At 39.2% G+C, this 20,395-nt stretch overlaps 1 protein-coding gene across 1 annotated transcript in view; it reads left to right on the top strand.

Annotated features, from left to right (window-relative positions):
* The window catches only part of SH3BGRL2 (SH3 domain binding glutamate rich protein like 2), a 44,128-nt gene extending 24,532 nt beyond the window's left edge, over positions 1 to 19,596 (top strand). The window contains exons 3-5 of the mRNA XM_036379790.1: positions 1,631 to 1,816; positions 13,877 to 13,957; positions 15,356 to 19,596. Of these exons, the coding sequence (XP_036235683.1) occupies positions 1,631 to 1,816; positions 13,877 to 13,957; positions 15,356 to 15,370 (282 nt within the window). The 3' untranslated portion in view covers positions 15,371 to 19,596. The remainder of the gene's footprint in view (positions 1 to 1,630; positions 1,817 to 13,876; positions 13,958 to 15,355) is intronic.
* Positions 19,597 to 20,395: the final 799 nt, after the last annotated feature.

The raw sequence follows: 20,395 nt of genomic DNA, 5'->3' as shown, positions 1-20,395 counted from the left end.
TTGGAAGACAGAGGAAAATGTTTTTGTCTTCCACTTCTACACTTCGAGTTTTCAGGGACATAGTAAAAGGCACGTTGCCTTTGGTACCTGCCAGTGATGATGATGCAGTAATTTTGCTGTTGTTGATAATGCATTAGTTGCATGCAAGTTTAGGAGCTGCCTTCTCTATGAAAAAGTGATTCTTTCACATATGCCTGATAAACTGTACCAGTGTGGCAAATAAAGGAAAAAGAAGAAGACACCATGACACAAATTTACTGTGCAATCCACTTTTAAGAAAGACAAAGATAGTTTCAAAGCTTTGTATTTGTAGTTTCTTGGGATGGCTGCCTTATTTAAAGGACATAAGAATTCCATCAGTATTGCTTCAAAAATTATGTATTTTTGTGGTGCATTTAGATAGGTATACTTGCTTGTGTGACAGGAGGAACTAGCACATGCACTTTGAAAATCTTTTGATTTCCAAATAGTATCTAGGTCATATGGTACCCACAGGCATGATTCATCCACCTGGGCTTTATGCCAGCCAGCAACTGCAAGGATATGACACTCCAGGAATACTGTAAAATTATTAAAGCTGTTTTTTTTTTTTCACATAACACTGTGATGATAGCTGTAACAAATATGGCACATAATTTATAGTTCCTTTCTGAAAGTATTAATTTTATTAGGTTGATGCAAAAAGTACACAGACTTTAATTTCAAAGGTTGCTGTCTTGATACCAAGTCCTGTTTGAGGCAGAGGTTGTCCTTACCTGAGTGTATCTTCTTGAAGCCCTGCTAGCTCTTAAGTGCTGATCTTAATATCATAGAGTTGTTAAGGTTGGAAAAGACTTCTGAGATCATTGTGTCCAACCAGTGTGGATAAAAACTTCCAGTCTTCTGCCTCTTTGTATAGAGATGATAATCTCTTTGAGGAGCAGAAACCTAATACATTTAATACAAATCTCATGTGCGCTTTTTTTTTTTTTTCAGAAAAGTTCATTTTCAAGAGATGACATCATGCTTACTTTCAGGCATGTGTATTATGCTGACAGACACTCTTGGCTAAATATTCAACAATTCTCTTGCTCGGGAAGCTGTTGAGCTGTATTTTAAAAAATGTGTAGGTGTCTAGAAAAACAAAATTGTGTGTAGCTAGGGTGGGTTTTTTTCAGATGTACTGACATGTTCATCTCAATGAACACTTTTAGGAGTAAATTCTTCTGAGACTTGCCAGGTTATTTACCTTGCATTTTAGGTGCCTGTATACTTTAAAAATGTGGCCCCTAATGTCTTTGAAAACTGACTGCCTCTTTTTACTTCTGCTTCTGAAGAGACCCTTACAGTTTGCTTTTTAAAAATATCTTTAGAGAGTAAAGGCTGAAATTACCAAAGCTGAATTAAACAGTCCTATACAAGTGAGGTGAAGAAGTATAACCTTTGCCAACATATAAGGGAACAGCAATGCTTAACTTTTATGAATTTAAAACTGAAAAAAAAAATTCTCCTTTGTCTTTCTGAGTTTGTGACTTCCCATCCTATGAAAGTGGGATGAGAGAGGAGGAATGTTCTCAAATTTGTAAGCACGTCTGTGTTATGGAGGACTTGCTCTGACTCTGGGTTTTTTAATTTTCCTTCTTCCATCTAGATAAAGAAGAGGCAGCAGGATGTGGTGAGGTTTCTGGAAGCCAACCGCATAGAGTTCGAAGAAGTGGATATCACCATGTCAGAGGAGAAGAGACAATGGATGTATAAAAATATTCCTGAGGACAGGCAGCCTGCACAAGGCAATCCACTGCCACCACAGATATTCAGTGATGATCGGTACTGCGGGGTAAGCAGCTGTTGTGCTTCTCAATATATTAGTGTATATACATTATGTTACATACAAAATATTAGTACATTATATCCAATATATCAGTGCACTCGGGTGCCATTTAAACATGGGACTTGCTGTTGAGCTTTCTCTAGTAGAATCTGAATTAATGGGGCAATAGGATCAGGTAATGATCATACAGGGAAAATTGAGGTCGTTTTTCTGTAAATCCTAGGGCTGTCTAGGGGATTCCCTCCAGGAATGTAAAAGTCAGAAATGTCACAGCTTTCACGTATGACCTGTTGATGGTAAAGCGCCTGGTGAGACCACTGTAAGCTGGGAAATTGTGGTATTCTTGATGCTTGGGTCTAGTCCAAGCACAAAAATTCAGTAGGAAGTCTGTCTTTGGCACAGTAAATGAGAACACTGGCTAGATTGAGTTTTATTGTTATTGTAATTAAGCTCCTTCTCTGCTGCTGTCACGGTGTAAATTTCATTTATGCTCAGAGCATCTTTATGCAATCAGAGTGTTTAGGATAAATGAGCACAATTTGCTGTAAATCTGACAACAGGTTGATGGGTGGGCTGTTTTTTTGGTGTAAGCTTCTCCATCCACCAGTGCAAGCTGGAGCACTGGCCTTTGATATGTACATCCAGAGTGATTCTGACTTAGTCCCTGCTGGATTCAGCTGTGCTGCTCAGATCTGTTGAGAGCCTGTTGACTGCAGTGCAATTGTTTGCTTAATGCAGGAAGGATATAAAAAGTGATTTAGGATCCTCTGCAACAAAGAGGTTGGGTATGATGCAGCAGCTAACTGGTTTCTCAAAACAAAGTATTTAACATCCTTCCCATGTGCTTTGTATTGGCCTTCCTTGTTTACCTCAGTAGTATAACTCTTATCTTCTTATTTCCAGGTAAGGTAAGTCAATCAAAGAAATGTATCTGGGACGTGGAAGGGATTATTACCCTTGCTTATGGATCAGCCCCTCACTTACAAATAACAACCTTTACATTCTTCTGTATCATTGTAGTTTGCCTGGGAAACACAACATTTTAAAGCTGTTGTATCTTACCCTTTCAGATTGCTTTTACAGAGTGTTTTAACCTAGTCTTAGAAGTTGCTGTTTGGAATTAGCAAGGCAGAAGATGTCATGCAACATGTGAGATGATCTCATTAATCTGTCTGCTGAGCTGATAGCCATTTTGGTTGAGCAGAGTTAATCCTATTACTAGACTTCACCGTCTGCATGAACATCTTTAAAGAGCAAACATGCTTTGAAAGAAACTATATTTTTTAGGATGAAGGAGCAAGTACGTGCAGGATCTCCAACATTCATGAGTTAACCTGCTGCATTAGTTAATGAAGTTCTTAGGTAATAGAGTGGAGATGAAACATTATGCAGAAGGCAAAGGAGGTCAGTGCTGGAAGGGGGGATAAAATATTACAATTAGATAGAAGTCAGCAAACCTTGCACATCTTGTCTCTGTTATTTCCACATTGAGTGTTTTCATGTGTTTATCTTGACATAAATAACTACAGCATAATCTCTACTGAGTAACTTAAACTGAAAAAATACTGAATTTTCTGTTAGTTGAGTTAGTGAAATTTGTAGCTTATCATTTCTGCTTTGTGTCCAGGCAATTTTTAGTCCATTTTTATCTATTAAAAAACTCTGTCTGTTTTTCTACATTCTACAGTCTTATCAGGAGACTTTCTATGTACTTATGCTGTTTTATGCACTGTTGCTGACAGTTCACACTTATAATACAAACTGGTCAGGCCCATTGCTGTTCCTCTAAAGGTATGAGGGCTAGACAGTGCAAAGCAAAATAGCACTTTTTATTTTTGTCATATTATTTCAATAGAAGTTCATGAGCATATGATGTCCATGACTCAATGTTATGTTCATAGCTATACTGGTTTTAATATGTTAGTATCAGCATTAATAGTTTTGGGATATTTTTTCTCACTATTTTCTCCTTAAAAAAAACCCTCAGCAATGTGCACAAGGGGTTTATCTAAGACTAGATTTTCCTGGCTAGGACATCACCATTTAAAATAATCACTTTTCAGGATGTAACTGCAGGCTAGAAGAAGTTTGTCTTTCATGATTTCAGTAAATATCCAAAATGAATTTCTGTCAACCATTTGAACATCTGACAGCTCATGTTGGGGGGAGAAAGGTGCCAAAAGATGATTAAAATTTACTGGTTCACAGAGTGTCTTGTACCCCAGGGGGAGGGATTCTTCTGGTACTGAGAGGCAAACTCCATGTTTTGAAGTGTGAGCAAGACTTTGTGGTTTTTCTGAGTTGATGTAATTGCAGATACAATCATTAATCATTAATCTATCTCTTCCTTTTCTCAGTCTACTGAGATGCACTCCCAATTTTTCAGTAACAAGTTATGCTAATAGATTTTGAAATAAAGTACTTGGCAAGAACAATTTTTATTTCCTGTGAACAAGATAAGAGCTGCAAGCACACAAGAACACAAATAATTTTACTGATAATTAAGTGCTATGTTATAGTACCAACTATATGATAATTTTCATATTTTCATGACTTTACAGTCTGTTGTTTCATCTTAGTGACATTGCTATAAAGTAGTGTGTGAGAACAGAGTCTCCCTTTCAGACAAATCAGACACACGATCCTGCTTTTCAAATTTGCAGTATTGTAAATCTGAAATTAGTATAGTTATCTTGCTCTAGTTAGTGCTCTGTAAGAGTGAGGAGATGTTAGTGTCTAGTGCATGTTTCTGGAGAAAACTCATGCACTTTGCATAAAGAATAGTAAAGTGGGGTTAATTTGGAGTAGAGCCTTAATCAGATCCGGTAGGTTGTGTTGTGTTGTTGGGCACAGGAATCAGTTTTGTCTTGCCCAGGTCCTTACAGAGCTCATCTTCAGTCAGATTTAGTAGCTCCTGCTATAGCTCTTTGACCTACAGCTCAATCCACTCAAATTGTGGATTATATTCACCCAAGAAAATAATCCCATACTGTCTTTCCCAGCCACTGTTCTCCACAGCAGAGGGGCTTTGCCCACCTGACTTGCTTGATCATGGTGGATGTTTCACACTCATGGATAACCTGTTCAGTGACTCCAGTGGTCAGGTCCCCCCCTTGATCATGAGCCTGTCTCTACGTTGCATCTCCTCCTAGGTGTCCTGATGTGCCACAGGCCCACTGAGCTGTGGTCAGCTTGCCCTTACGTTCCCAATCCAGGTCCCCTGCAGCCATTTCAGTTCTGGCAGCCTGGTCTGCCTGTTCCTTGTTTTCATGTTCTTTGGTGACATGGCTCTTAGGTATGGGAATATCTACATAGCATCCTTTATAAAGGTTCTCTACCCAGGCAGCAGTGCCCTGCAGCAGCCCAGATATTTAAGCAGAAAGCCAGAAATGCTGGAAAACTGAATGTCTGAAATTAGGCCTTTGCCTCACACCTCCCTCTTCTTGAATTCTCCACTGCTGAGTACACAATTTTTCTTAGACTAGAAGTGACTCCTGGATCTTTCAGAAGACTGGAAATAGCCACTTGCCAGTGAAACTGCACTCTTGTGAAGCTAGCTGCAAGTTAGCACTTTGAACAGTGACAGTTTTATATGCAGCAATCTGCCATTGAAGGGAGATTGCCTGAAATTTAGGCCAACCAAAATTAAAAGGAAATCTATCTCCAGGTGGGAATTTGAGCCAAAGGGAAAATATTTACATAGCAGGCTGACTCTTTTTTTTTCCCTTTGAAGCTGTTCATATGGTTTAGAGTGTTATGGTAATTCTGATAGAGTGCCTAGTGAGCAGCAGTAGAGACAGAGATATGTGATATTTATTGTCCTCCCCTGAAATATAATATAGGGTGTCAACTCCAACAAAACAGCAAAGGCATATAGACAAAAAGAAATGAAATAGGCTGCTGAAAGAGGTGCAGTGTTCTTGGGAAACTATTCAGTACACAGACAATTATTGTATCCCTGATTTCTTTGCACTGTTATGTATCATTCTATTCTGGGTTTTTTTAAGATCATGAAAAGATGCATGCATGTTTCTTTTTCTTCCTTTTTTGTAGGTGTCACATTACAGCTAAATAACTGCTCACTGATAAAAGAAAGAAGAGAATTTAACAAAACTGGCTAGAGGCCACCTCAGATTTTCTGCCCTAGCCTGTCATTGGAGAGTTTGTTATTATTCTGTGCCTACAGGTACAGAGAGCTTGAACTCTGTCTCTAGATACTCAGGCAATGTGGCAGAATTCACCTTAGCATGCCTGCTGTAGTGTATTCACTTTAGGGATTAGAGGAGTTGTGAGGCTAATTTGGTATTCAGCAAGTCTACATTTGATTCTCTGCACCCTTGCAGGTGTTTTATCTAATTCACCCAGCAAATTTTTGGTCCCAGTCTGCTTTTAGAAGAGGGATAATTTTGCTAGATAAAAGTTAATGTGAATTACTCAGAGATCATGTGACATTTGTTAATGGCTAATGATGCTAAAACTTTCTTGACTAATTATTTTTGCCATCGAAGTAGAGTTTCCTGTATGGTAAATTTAAGCTCTGCGTGAAATTGTTCTTAATTACCTTTTGCAGTTGTGGTTGTGTTGCAGCAGTTTTTGGCTCAGAGGCACCCACAAACCCTAGGCTGAATGTGACTTGAGGCCAGTGACATGCACTGTTTATCTTCCTGGTTAAGGCTTTGTCTCAATGAGGAATACAGAAGGCAGAGCTGGTGTTGGAAAGCAACCCCTGGCCAAGAGTCTTCTCCACGTTGGGAGGATTCTGCTCGGATCATTCACAAGGGCTGGTTACAACTTTCAGACTATGCCTATGCTTTTGCCATCCACTTCTCCATTGATTTTCTGTGTCCTGAGGAAAAGAACTTTAGTTCTGTGTAATATGTACTTTATAAAGGGAAATGTGGTACCAGAGGCAAAGTGTAGAGTAGCCAACTTGCCCAGTGCCAGGGCTTAAAAAATAGAAGCTCAGCAACTAAGTAAAAATAAAATATTCCAAGAATTTTATTTTCCTCAGAGAAATCAGTACTCATTTCAGTAATGTATAATAACTGAAAAAACAGTAATTATATATTACTGTTATAATATATATATAATTACTGTATAACAGTAATATATATATTTATATATATAATATAATATATATATTACTGTTATAATTATATATATATAATTTATATATATATAAATTATATATATAAAAACAGTGTTGCTGTTTACCCTGTAGTGGAGAGAGTACAATCCTGTTCACCACCACAGTTTTTATTTGGACTAAGTAAACTTCATTAATAGCTGTTTCAAAGTGAAGTAGCAGGTATTTTGTAAACAATCCCTTCACATAAAGATGATAGGCATCAAAGATATCTCTGGGGATACCTTACTCTATTTGCAGACTTCTATTTCCTAAATATAATAATGTAGGGTGTTTATGTATTTTAGAACACTTAAAAGGGACTGCAAAATTAGAATTGTTACTTTTAGAGGATATAGTAGAAAATACTGCACATTTCTTTTTCATTTTTATATTTATTACATTGATATTCTGCAAAACTTATCAGCAAGTGTGACATAATTATTAAAAATTTTATTTGGGATCCTAATTTTCTTTTTCTATGGAACAGAAACTTCCTATTGTGCCATGCTTTCTTGAAAGAGCAGGTTTTATTATTGAAGATGTTGGACTACTTTAACTAAAGTCTTTTTAAAAGGCGAGTTCTAAAATAGAGGATAAATTATATATGAGGAAAGGCTAAGAAATCTTAATAAGTGGCAGTAATACTTTGAAGCCACATAGTATTGCACAGAATACAGATGAAGCAGGTTTTTTTGAACAATATCTAGAAAAAGCCGTGGCTGTTGTCAGAGAGCAGCCAGGATGAAATAAGTAATTCAGTCTGCTGCTGTTCCACTTGGGTCCAAGTTAAAATATGTCCATGCAGAGCTACTGTGCAGCACGGTCATTTTGTATCTTTTAGTCATTACCTCACATACCAGGCTGGCTACCATAGTTGACTCCCTGATATTTCCATCTCTCCCTTTCTCAAATTCCTGTTGTGGTCTGATTTGATAATATTCTTATCCAAACAATTTGTAAAGTGACATAGTGAGATGGAAGGTCCAGAAAAGGTGGAGGTGACAGCTCTTACCATCCACAGTACTTAGGGATTCTGCCACTTACTTCCCTGAACTCTTCTGCCCCAGGTGGGCACTAGGCACTGGGTTTGAGGTCTTCAGTGCTTGTCTAAGGGAAGCCCTGTTACTTTTGGACTCCTTGCCTTGGAGGTGAGGGATATCAGTTCTTAGACAGTTGATGTCTGTGTACCCTGGCACCATTGCTGCATGAATGGCAAACATCGCATCAGCCTGAGTTTGTCCTGTACTGTCCAAACAATAGAGCTGTGGCTGACATCTGCTCCTTTTTATTAAAGCCTTTGTTTGTGGAAGGCTACAACTGGACAGATTACCAAAATAAACATCTGGCCTTTAGTAGAGGAGTAACAAGTTGTTTTGTAGAGTCAATTCTATAAGCTCTTTAAAAATCCTGTGCTGAGATCTTATCAGAAGGGTAGGTAATGAAAACTGTCATGTTTAGCTTGTTCTGTATTGTACAGACAAGATCTTCTTTTATTTGTATATTTATATAATATTAGAAAAGACTCACACATGCACACACATTCTCCAAGGAGAGCTGTGCTGTGTAAGAGTTTTCCATTGTAATCCTAATCAGATCAGTAAATGAATGTCATCTGTTCTGGAGAACTGAACTGCCCTTTTCATGGAGGATGTTAACAGCTCATTCTCAATGGAATACAGTATTAACTCAGGAGCAAAGTGCTGATTCAATGTGTTTAAATTATGGGTTCCTCACTATTACTTGAGGGAGCAATTATGTTGCCCCTTTTATAAGAACAGAGAGATCATAATCTTATATTAAAAATATTGACAAAGAGAAATAAATTTGAACAGCATGCCAATGGAGTAATCTGTAAGTGTTTTCCAGTAATCAATGCACTTCAAAAATCTTTAGGAAAAGCTGTGCAGGCTACATTTGGGTGGGTTTCTTGTTTTGCAGCTTCTTGGTGTGGTAAGCAATAAAGATTTGTCTGAGATGTTTAATGAGCTCACTCTTGTTGCCAACTAAAAGCAAACAGCAACAAAACCAACTTGCTTGTTTAAAGAAACTTACTGGAAATAATTTTATTCACAGTTGCTGTCTTTAAAAGTTCATTAGATGTAATGTTCTCCTAATTTCAGTGCATTAGTGAAGGTAAAATTGCTAACTGTAAATCTGCTTTGTGTTAATGTTTTACTTTGATCCAATGCCTTCATGTTTCTCCTGTGTTCCTTGCAGCCCAAATAATTATTTATGCTGATCTGCAGTACAGCCAGTTTTAACTTTGGTATGCTGTAAATAGTTTCTCCTAGCAGTGACAGTGTTTATTTAAACAATCCTGAGTACACCTGCTTAACAAAATCCTGAGCCAAATTAATTATGGCAGTGTCTGTAATTACATCACTGCAGTGATCTGGTTTCCAGGAATACATCACACTTAAGGAATACATCACACTTAAGGTGATGTATTCCTTAAGTCTAGTGATCATCACAGCTGGGATACAGCTGATGCTGCACCAGCTTGAGCTTTGTGAAGTTGGGCATTGCTGTTGAGAGAAGAACCTACCCTGGAAGTGGGATTTCTAAAGAGGACCAGTGGTTTTCCTACTGGAGTAAATTGCGTAAAACCCACATGAAGGCCAGAAGAACCTGAGGCATTTGTGTCAGATTTCTTGAATGCTTGTCCAGTGTCTCAAAGACTAAGCTGATGTTAGTTTTCTGTAGCATTTGGGCAGTAGATGGTCTTTGGCATTATTCCATAATGTAGACATTAACAAAGTTCTCCTGTCTTTGATTAATCTGGTTTTAAAGAGGTGCAAAACAGCTACAGCATCTTTTATTTCCAGGGTAAGCTGCAAAGATCCAAATTTTAGAAACAAAGCTGTGGAAGTGTGAGGCTTGGAGGCTTGAGTTGTTTTGTGTTTTGGTTTCTTTTTTTTCCCTTTACCATCATACTTAATGGACAACATCACATGGCCTTACTAATTATTGGGGGGTGGAACTAGATGGTCTTTGAGGTCCCTTGCAGCCCAAGTAATTTTCTGATTCTATGATCATTTTAAAACTTAGTGTGTGATAGACCTTAAGATTAGCATAAATGGCCTTACATTTGTGAGACTGAAGGTCCCTCAAGCCCAGTTTTGTCCCAACAGTGGCCATAAACCTAGGAAAGACCACAAACAAGATATGAAATGGTCAAGTATTTTCCTTGTCTCTAGTTACTTTTCTGAAATAAATGTCACTTTAACGTATTTAGTAATTCTTACTACATTTTTCTTTCATGAATTTGAACCTTCTGGTGGAAACCTTTAGCATCTTCAGTATGCTCTGGAGGTGCATTCCATGTGTCCACTAACACATCTAGTACCAAGCATCCTGCCACCACAGTGAGCTTCACAGCCTTCCTAGCCTTCCTCCCCTTACTCTCTGGGGTAATTTTGGTCCTGAAGACCTTTGCAGCCACAGTTTGTCTTTCTGTGCCAGTTTAGAGTCACTCAGCAGGAGCTGGGAGAGCAAAGCACAGCTTTAGGCCACACAAGGCCAACAAGATTTTGCATGTTTATAGGTGAGCTACAGGCAAGGAGCTCACCTACAGTGGCTTCAGCTTATTTTCAAGAGAGCAAGAGCTTATTAGGTCAGCTAATCCACTCCATAGCAGTTCATTGAATGCTGTTTTAATGCTGTTTTAACACCACTGTTGGTGTTAAAACAGAGAGGCTGTGTCCTGCTCAGGTTAAGTGGTGGGTGATGGACCTGCCTCCAACTTTAAGGGTGAGGAACCATGCCTAAAGCAGTCAGCTAGTTGTTACCTTGTTGAAAAGCCCTTTCTGCCTTGAAATAGCTTTTTACTTACCTTCTTTATCCTCCTGTCCCTTCTTTATCATTTTAAACCATCCTGAGATATATTTTTTCCTCCTAACTGGCATTTGTCTTTCTTGGTAACATTTCAATCAGTCATGGGATTTATCATCTGTATTTTTGGCTTTTCAACTTCTCCAGAGGGATTGAGTATCTCTGCATTGCTGATGATTCATGTGCACTGTCTCCATGTCCTACTAGTTTTAGTACTCAGTTTTTAGTCAGTTTTGATCAGCTACTGATGTTGCCAGAATTCTACACGCTAATGAAGTGATTAGCAGCTCTGGAAAGCACCAAGTTCTATAATTTAAAATGTTACAGTCAAAATTATGTTGTGCACTTAGTTGCCTTTTGAAGTGGGGCAGTGGGTAGCAGTTTGTTGTACATTTTTAGGTAAACTGCTGCTGCCTGAGTGCCTCCCACTGACAATGGGAGCCACTTCCTTCCACAGGGGCAGGACAGCACTGCTCCACTGATCCCAGCAAAGCCACAGCACTCCCTGGATAGAGCTGCTTGGGACAGTGACAAGAGGGTTGTAGTAACTTGCTGCTGGTGGTGAAGCGTGGTGCAGAAAAAGGGAACCACTGCCTTGCCAAAACCAGTGAATGGTGGTGTCCTTCCTCTGTGGGAGGCAGAATGTCCACAGAGTTTTCCCAAATTGAACCCATTGGGTCACCAGTGAGTTAGGCTCCTGCTTGTGTATGAAAGTCTCATTTTCACTGAGCTTGTGCTGTTTTCCTTCTTCAGCCTCTACATCTACTGCTGCTAGCAGTGTGATGTCCTTTATTGAGATTAGAATTTTTATGTCCTTACCCATGGATTTAGTGTCTTTACACATGGCCCAAATCTGCACAGAATTCCTCTCCTTCTAATGGTAAGATCAAAGGCAGGGTGTTTTTGGAGCATCCTTTATCTCATCTGTGTTACAGGAAAAGCCAGGGATGCCCACTTTGAACTCCTACCACTCATGACACAACCACTGAGTCATTGAGATCATACTTCTCAATAATCTCTTAAGAAACTACTGTGCTAAAGGGATTTCTTAAAATTTTTATAGGACTATTATGCATTTTTGTAACATTTTTTGTTTCACATTTGAATATGTTGAGATCACAGATTGTAATTGCAGGCATGACTAGGAATATTCTCCTATTTAAAATTTACTTCTACTTTATCTAAAAGCATGATGCTTCTTCTCACCCACTGCCCATGCAAGTGTCAATAGGATTTAAATACGTTTTGCAATGCAGATATTTCAAAACATCAGGGAGATTGCTTCTGGTGGATAATCTCTTGTGGTTCCTAAATATTCAGGTCTTTTTAAAATTAATCAATCCACTGGGTTTTGTGCTCTTTCAAACATAGACTTAGCTCACTGTTTAACCTTCACAATTTTTTCAGTAAGTGAATCCAGGTTTGTTAATGAGTAAAAATGTGGGGAAAACATACTAATCAGGACCTAATAATTCTGAAAGTAAAATGATAACTAGTACTTTAAGACAGCTTTTTATTATTAAGTATTAAATTACTTTACAGAGGTTAGTTTAAACAGATGGTGTTGGTGGATTAGCTGAGTCTCAGTCATTGTCAGAGCCACAAGTGCAACCTTTTTTCTTATGACATTATTTTCAGTTTCTGTGTCCTTCTGTGATCTGTTTTTCTTACCAGTTTATTAACAAAGAAAAAAACATGGTCTTACAGGGTTGATACTTCTAGAGCTAATTGAAGTACTGGGATTAAGAATCTTCAGGAGAATACCAGCATTTGAAAACGGTGCTGAGAGATGATGACTCACCTGAACAAACACAGAACCTTCCTTGGACAAACTGTTGAGACCAAGAAGTGTCTGGGGGTTAGTGAGGACTTGCCCGTGGTAGTTAGGAGGGAGAGTATTCCTGGCAGGGACCCAAAAAGGTGTCTGCCACCACAGCTGCCTGCCTGCAGGTTGGCTGCTGGTAGTTTACAGGGCTCTAATGGGCATCTTCAGGCATTTTAGACCTGCCCTGATGTTAAAGAAAGGGCTGTGGGCTTTACTCATCCACTGCTGCCCTACCTTCAGCTTCAGAGGGTGTGATTCACTTGTCAGTGAGCACCATGGAGCAAATGAAGGTTATTTCTCAGATTGATCACAGGCTGTCTTCTTGTGTGTTGGTTATGTAGCCTGTGTCCCTCATGGGTTTTTATCTGCCTTAGAAGAGTCAGAACAGACCTTTTTAAGGTTTAATATGTCCATGCAGCTTTTGAAGTCTCATTCGTAGAGGTCAAGGGTTTAATAAAACATCCTTCTGCAGAGCTTCAGCATTACTTATTACTCCTCTAGGTATTCAGTGATTACATTGTTCCTTTTTAATCCATGGTGCAGTTGGGAATCCTTTCAGTAATCTTTCAGTTTACACCATGGCTTAGTTGATTTGCCTATTTTACTTGGATTTACTTTCTGGCAATTAATTGTAAATTTTTATTAATTCCTAAGTTAGCCTATGCCATGTTTTATGAAGAAAATAACAAAAAGTCATCTTAACAAGGTTTACTCTTTCTATTTATGTCAGCTAATATATCTGAGGCCTGAGGACCATTATACACCTGCTGGCCTTCTGGTGTCTTTCACAGGTGCTTTCACAGGTGCTTTCACATGGGGCAGCCATGGTTGTGGTTTTGGGGAGGCTGAGGCTGTTTGAATAATTATGCAACTGCACAGTATTTCACACACAATATAGCAGCGTGAACTTTGCTGAAATGCTGGTAAAGCATCTCCATCTAGACCATCATGAAGGTTTTAGGAGAAATTCTGCACTTAAATACCTTTAAAATATACCCACAATAGAGTTTCTTTTGATGCAGGTACTTCTGATGCTTATACTTTCCTGTCAAAGTAGTGAGAGGTGTTGAAGTTAGAGAATTTATGTGTTCTTCTTTGCCTCTGTAGTTTGTGATATCATTGCAGTTTAGGTTTTAGGTTTGGGTAGGAGAATAGGGGTAAGTATCAATATTTTTCTGAGCATTACTACATGTTACTCTATTCTAATACAGGCTGTGGTAATATCAATAAGGAAAATAGGAATACAAATGTTGACTCATTTTTTCTTCTTTTAATTCTCCAGGATTATGATGGCTTTTTTGAATCAAAGGAGAGCAACACTGTATTCTCCTTTCTTGGACTGAAACCTACTTTGGCATCAAAGGTCAGTGTAGTATTGCAGATTTTTTATGGAATTCTTGAGATGTTGAGATTGAATTTTCTTTGATCCCTGTGTGGGTTGGAGCTCTGTGTTTGGATGTATCCCTGCCATGATCCATACCTTGTTCATATCACCCTAGTGCTAATGAAGTAATTGAGATGGTTGTAAGGAAAAGTAAAGCATTTGAAATGAAAACAAGCATGTACATGGGAGTAATTTGGGACAGCAGATAAATTAAGTTTAAAGATGACATTCTCCTTTACGTTATCAATCTAAATTGTAAGCAACTGGCTTAATTATAACAGGAGACAGAACTTAATCACTGGACTTTCTGAAGCCTGGCATAATGGCTCAGCATTTATTCATTAGGCATTAATTAATTTAATGCTGAAATGCTGGAGTAGTCAGAACTTATATTAACTTTTTTGAATTTGGTTTTAGCAAACACATATCTAGAGGTCAGAACACAAAGCCAGGTGATATCTTTCTGTTGAGGGCAGTATAACAGAGGAAATTTTATTGCCATATGGAAGTCTGGACACTTGTTCAAACAGATTGTGTGGTGCACCTTTTGGCAGTAGATCAGACACAGAGGGGAGGATTTTTCTTTCCTTGGATACTGTAGATATAGATGTACTTGATACTATTACTGTTTCAGGCCTGGGTGGTAGCTCTTGAGTATCTATAGAGCACTTCTTCTGCCAGGAATTCATTTATTCTTGGACCCCTTGAGGGACAGCAGTAGGAAGGAACCTCAGCTGAGAACCACAGAAGCAGGTTGTTTTGGCAGCCCGCCTCACTTTTTAGTTTGAAGAACTTGTCCTAGGAAAAAGATGATGTTCTGACACAATCTGAAATAGCAGCTTCTATGCAGCTCTGTTCCTAGAAAATATGGTGTTGGAGGCCTGGAGAGGTCTCTCTATAAACTTCCTGCTTCAGTCTGGTGGTACTTCAGAGAGATGCATCCTCAGCTTCTAGGTGGTCTGCAGTAGAGGAAATGTATTGTACTTGAATATCTGTGTAGAGGCTTTGCCCCGGGAGATCCCGGTTGTCCTTGATGGGCTGCAGCTGTGACCAATGAAGATAACTGGGATAAAAGGGGGTGGGTTAGCCAGTCAGGGAGAGCCTTGGAGGAGCTCTAAACTGAGAGGGAACAACATGTAGAAGAAGGAGTCTGTGCTGTGAAGATCTGCAGCCGTAAGAATACACCGAGGAGGTATGGACTTTAGAAGTCTGATAACAACAATACGGGACTCTAGAAATAGAACAACAACAGTTGTCTGGGAATAGGGTCACCTTATATGCTAAGGTCACAGGTATAGGAGATGACAATGTATCCATAACATTAATATTATGTCAATAATAATTAATAATACTATTTATTTTTTCTCTTTTCAATAGGAGTCAGAACCCTAGAAAGGCCATATGAAGTACCAACAAGCACATTCCTGAATGAGTGACTATTCTCCAGCACATAACAGCTTCCCTAATGGATCACTGTGATAGAGCAAATGTGTGTCAGTAGTAGTAGTCTGCTTGCCATGAGATGGTGCTCTCCAATAATGTGGAGCTAATAACATGCATATGAAATAGGATTAAGGCTGGGCTACTCATCTCTTGTAAAAATGCTCACTGTTGATGTTTCATTTTTGTCTTTTGATTGCTTTTGCAACTAGCCCTTATATTGTAACAGGCACGTGTGTTTGAGAATAAGGAGTGAAAGTGTAGGGCTTGTATCATTCATGGGTATTCTTGTACAGTCACATTCCTTACCTTTTTTAATTCCTCCCACTACTGTAGTTCAAATGAATAGTTAAAGTGCTGCTGGTTATTATGGTGTTTGTGCTGGCTATGATCCAGAAGGTAAAAAGCATCAATCTTGAGCTCTCAGTCTAAGCCAATAACTGCCATATTTTTGCTCTACATTTATTTATTTATTGCGATGTTTATTCTAGATCATGGTTATTTTAAGAGACATGGGCTGCTAATCTTGTTAATGAAGACTTGATTTGTCTAATGATGCACATTGCAACTGACTGTTTAAAACAAGTTGCTATCATGAAGGAGGTGCCAAAGTGAAATATTTTGACATGTTTCCAAATGCAGGTGAAATGTTCAGTAAAACACTTGGTGGAAATACTGGGGAGTCCAGAAGAACTAAAGGGGTCTCATAGCTAATGATAATATGAAATTACCTCTTAAATGAAGAAGTCTTAACACCCAAGGTTGGAGCTCTATAGTTGGACTGTCTTAAAATGAAATTTTGCCAAAACTTCAGTTTACCTTCAATAACACACAGCTCCACCACAAGCCACATGAGAGTCAAGGGGGTACTTTGAGAGCCAGGTTTCAATTCCATGATGGTTAAACAGTCCACCATGGTCCAAGAGCATGCCTAACTTGCCTAGCTGTTGTCCTGGTTTTATATCCCCAGATGTGGTGATGTAGAGGTGCCTCGAAGGCAGTGAGAAAGCTGAGTGTGTGCTTTGCCAAATGAGGCTAGAGAGGTTGTTCAGCTGAGGAATAAGTAAAGGGAATGGAGATTATTCCAGTGGGACTGCACTGATGCACGTAGCAGAACTTAGGCGCATGACTTGCCAATAATTATTACAAAAAGGATTCTAGACAGAAGTAAAACTGCATCAGGCATTTTGAATCAAATCTGATACATAAATAACAGCTGTGCTATGATGTGGCTTTTCCTACAGTGATTTCATACTGGCAAGGTAGTGCCACCACAGTGAATGTCCTCGTGTCTTTGGGTAAATGGGAGACAACCACTCTGTAGAAAAGCTACTTTGTAATCGCAGCATCACTCAAACTGTGTGGTTTGAAGGAAGCCAGACTTGTAAAAAGTGTCAGAAAACAACACTATCACAACAAAAGCAACACTGTGAAACAAATCACATGTTCTGCTGGCATCAGTAATCATGGCATACCAGACATGTCAGCTGGAAAGGACAGCTGAAGGTCATCTGGTGCAGCACTGTCCAAATCAGGCCAAAGAACCACACTAGCTTGAAACAAATATGGGTTTGTCTAGCAGAGCATTAAGAATATCCAGAGATGAAGATCTCATAACTATCTAGGTAACCTGTGACATTGCTGCAGTGCTTTCCTAGTGAAAACTTTATCTTTTAAAGTCCAGCTTTGACTCGTAGGCTTTAATTTGAGGCTGTTACCTTTGCTGTGTCTTTTTGGCACTCACAATAAAAGATTGGCACCATTCTTTTTTTAACAGTCCTCAAGATAGTTGTAGGCAACCACTGGGTCACCTCTTAGCCTTCTTCTTACCAGACTGAACAAACCTGGCTGCTCAGCTGAGCTAAAGAGCTAGATGGAGGAAGAGCACACACAGATTTGAAGTCTGTAGCTGTATTTACTGGCTAAAATCTTTGCCAGAGCACCTTCTCTAGAGGAATCCTGAATGGGCATTGATGTATATACGTACATTTTTAAGAATTATGTTGTCTGTGTCAAGGTACTGTGACATTCTTGTAACCAATCCCATATTTTCATGAGACTTGAATTTCACTATAGGAAGGGAATATGACATGAGGTGGAGCTGTACATTGTTAACTTCACCACATTCAATATAACTATTTCTTAAAAGAAGTTAAAATATTTAACTTTGTAAATGAATAGAGATATAAATGTACTTAATTCTGCAGTTGATTACAGAGAAGCCATCCTGGATTTATCATGTACTTGATACATTGTAAACCTTGAGAACTGCCTGAAGTCCCAGGTCTGAAAAATTTACCTAAGTGTGTAAGCATATACACATGAGTAATCCTGGATGAAATCCCAGGCTTACTAATGTAAAAGGAAAAACCACACTGATTTCTCCAGGGATAAAATTAATTTCACAGAGCTCCTTTTGAATTTTGATAATTGTAGAATAGAAGGCTCTTGTTTAGTGGAGAGTTAGTCTTGTTTCAGCTGTTAAGTAAACCTGGCTTATTTCAGAGCATATGTGTGGGCATAGTCAGTTGTATGGAGGACAACACTAGCTCCAAAGATATCCTGCTTGCTTGCATGGATTGGCAGTGTAAGTCCCTTAGAATGTGTGCTTTTGAATTATAAATAGCTAGTTAAAAAAAAAAGAAGTATATATGTTTGGATGTGAATTTTGTCTGTTGAATGACAGCCTTATTTTTGTAATTAAAGCAAGTAGACTTCTAGTTTGTTACATAAGATGATCAGGAATTTTTTAATCAGTTTTGTAGTAATGAAATGTAGCTATCAGGTAACTGAAAAGGTCTGGGGAATCTAGAGACATTTACTGAAAGAAGTAGGAAATTCTTAATTCCGTTTAAGATTTTGGCATATAGAGTTATGCTTAAGAACCAAATCATCCCAATTTCTAGCTAATACTGATAACTACCCCACTTCTTAAAATGGAGAGCAGTGTGAATGAAATTTAATCTTTGTACCTAGCTAAAGTTGCTGTGTGGGCCGACGTGCACATTCACTGTATCAGTGGCTTTGATAGAGGTGTTTTTGTTTGTGCCACACACTACTGGATAGTGCCTTGCCAGAAAGAGGACTGTTTCTGTGGGGTCTTCTTAGATGTGCTTAAACTTTGAACTGAGAAAGGCTTAGTTTCTATATTGCTATTTTTTAATAATACAGTAAATTTATTTTGATGCCAGAGTCAAAAGGCACATGCTTTGTAAGACTGAAACAGTTTTTGATGAGTCTTCTGAACTCTTGATTTTTCCTAGGTGACTTTGTTTTTTGATTTTCTTTTCCTTTTTGTTGACTGTCTAGAATCAAACTTCTCAAGGGAAGTGAACCTGGAGTAAAGCCCATAAGTTCATGTTTACACTTTCTTTAAAATAGTGTCTGATTCTAATGTTTAGCAGCTCAAGTGCTATCACTGAAAGGAAGAGTAGCTGCCAAGCTCTCAGTGGATTTCTTGGTTGTCCCTCCCTGTCCTTTTCCGCCATCAGGCCATTTATTTCAGGTGTCCTATTCAGGCAATACCATGATTCAGAAGTAGGACCCTAAAATTGCCTTGTGGCCCTTCCTGGAGTTCAAGAGTGGAGTGATCACCAGGAAAATGCCAAATCTCATTAGTTTTCAGTAAGTTATTCACTGATTTCACTACACCTTGGCATGGACAGTGGGAGGAGGATGGAGTCCCATATGTTCACCCTTCACAGAGAGCCCGAGTGCAGAATGGCCCACAGCTTGCTCTGGCACCATGAGCAGGGTCCTCACAGGGACCCTTGGCTGGCAGTGGCACGTGTGACACCATGCACCACTGCTTTCCACAGGACTCCAGCTGCATCATGGCCTATGCTTCACCCTCCTGCTCCCTAAGGAATTTGGGAGGGAAAACAGAGAACATCTTCTTGAGAGCAGTCCTTCAGCCAGGACAGATCCAGCTTACTCCCTTCTTGCTGGTCTATACCTCTTCCTCATGTGTGTAATCCTGTCCTGTGTAGACCTACCTGTGTGCAAAGCTTCCACTCCCAGCCATCTGTAACATCCCTGTGGGGTCACAAACGTGGTGTTCCCTTCACAGTGTCAGTGTTCTGTAACTTGGGAGGGGAGGGAGCATGTTGCATCCTAGGTTGTGTACACGTTATGTATTAAACTCTGTTCATCTAATAAACTGCAATTCAAAAAAGAAATTTGCACTGTGTTGGATGGGCTAAAATAAACAATGAAAAAATATGAATTTATTCTTGCTGTGGCTTGCTCTGGTGGCAGCCTGGTGTTTTGGTTTGGGCAGCCTCTGCAGGTGGAAGCACTGCAGAACTTTTCACCTGGGATGGGTGAACCTGATTCTGTAAGATGTTAATTGGCTTTGAACCCCAGTGGCTGCGTGGGAATTGCAATGTGTCCAGAATACTTGCTGGTTTGGGGTCTCCCCAGATAAATAGCAGTAAAGGGAAAAAGGGATGATGTATTGTCTTCCATTTCTTATACTTGGGTTACCTGGAAATAAAGGGCAGATCCTTTGGGGTGGCTTGGACACTGGGGACAGGAAGTTTTCACACAATGAAGTTGTGTTCCTAGGGTTAAAATCTTCACTGCTTTTTATGTCTCGAATGAATGCAAGTTCCTGATTTGCCTATCCACTTTACCAATCCAGAGAAGGTAATTTAATACATTTTACCATTTTACCTGTAACCAAAGGTACAGGTTGCATAATTACAGTTTTCCCTTGATTCTCAGTCTAGTAAATAGTTTTGAATACCTTTTTGTTTCTGTCTAAAACTTGCCCAGTCTATTGTGGTTGCTGCAATGAAAACTCCATTTGTGACTTTTGCTGCACCCTGGAGCAAGGTTCTGAGCCATCTGCTTTAGGCAGGATGCATAAAAGAGGTACAGATGGAATAGGCAAGCCTGAAATGCCTGCAGTGGGATCCTGAGCTGCTGTAGGATCAGTAGCACTGCTCTGACGTGAGTGAAGCAGTAGTAGCTCAG

Source organism: Molothrus ater, chromosome 3 (genome assembly GCF_012460135.2).
Source record: "Molothrus ater isolate BHLD 08-10-18 breed brown headed cowbird chromosome 3, BPBGC_Mater_1.1, whole genome shotgun sequence".
In the NCBI taxonomy this organism is placed as follows: Eukaryota; Metazoa; Chordata; class Aves; order Passeriformes; family Icteridae; genus Molothrus; species Molothrus ater.
Note: the sequence above shows the minus strand (reverse complement) of the source record. Positions and strands in the feature narration are given on the sequence as shown.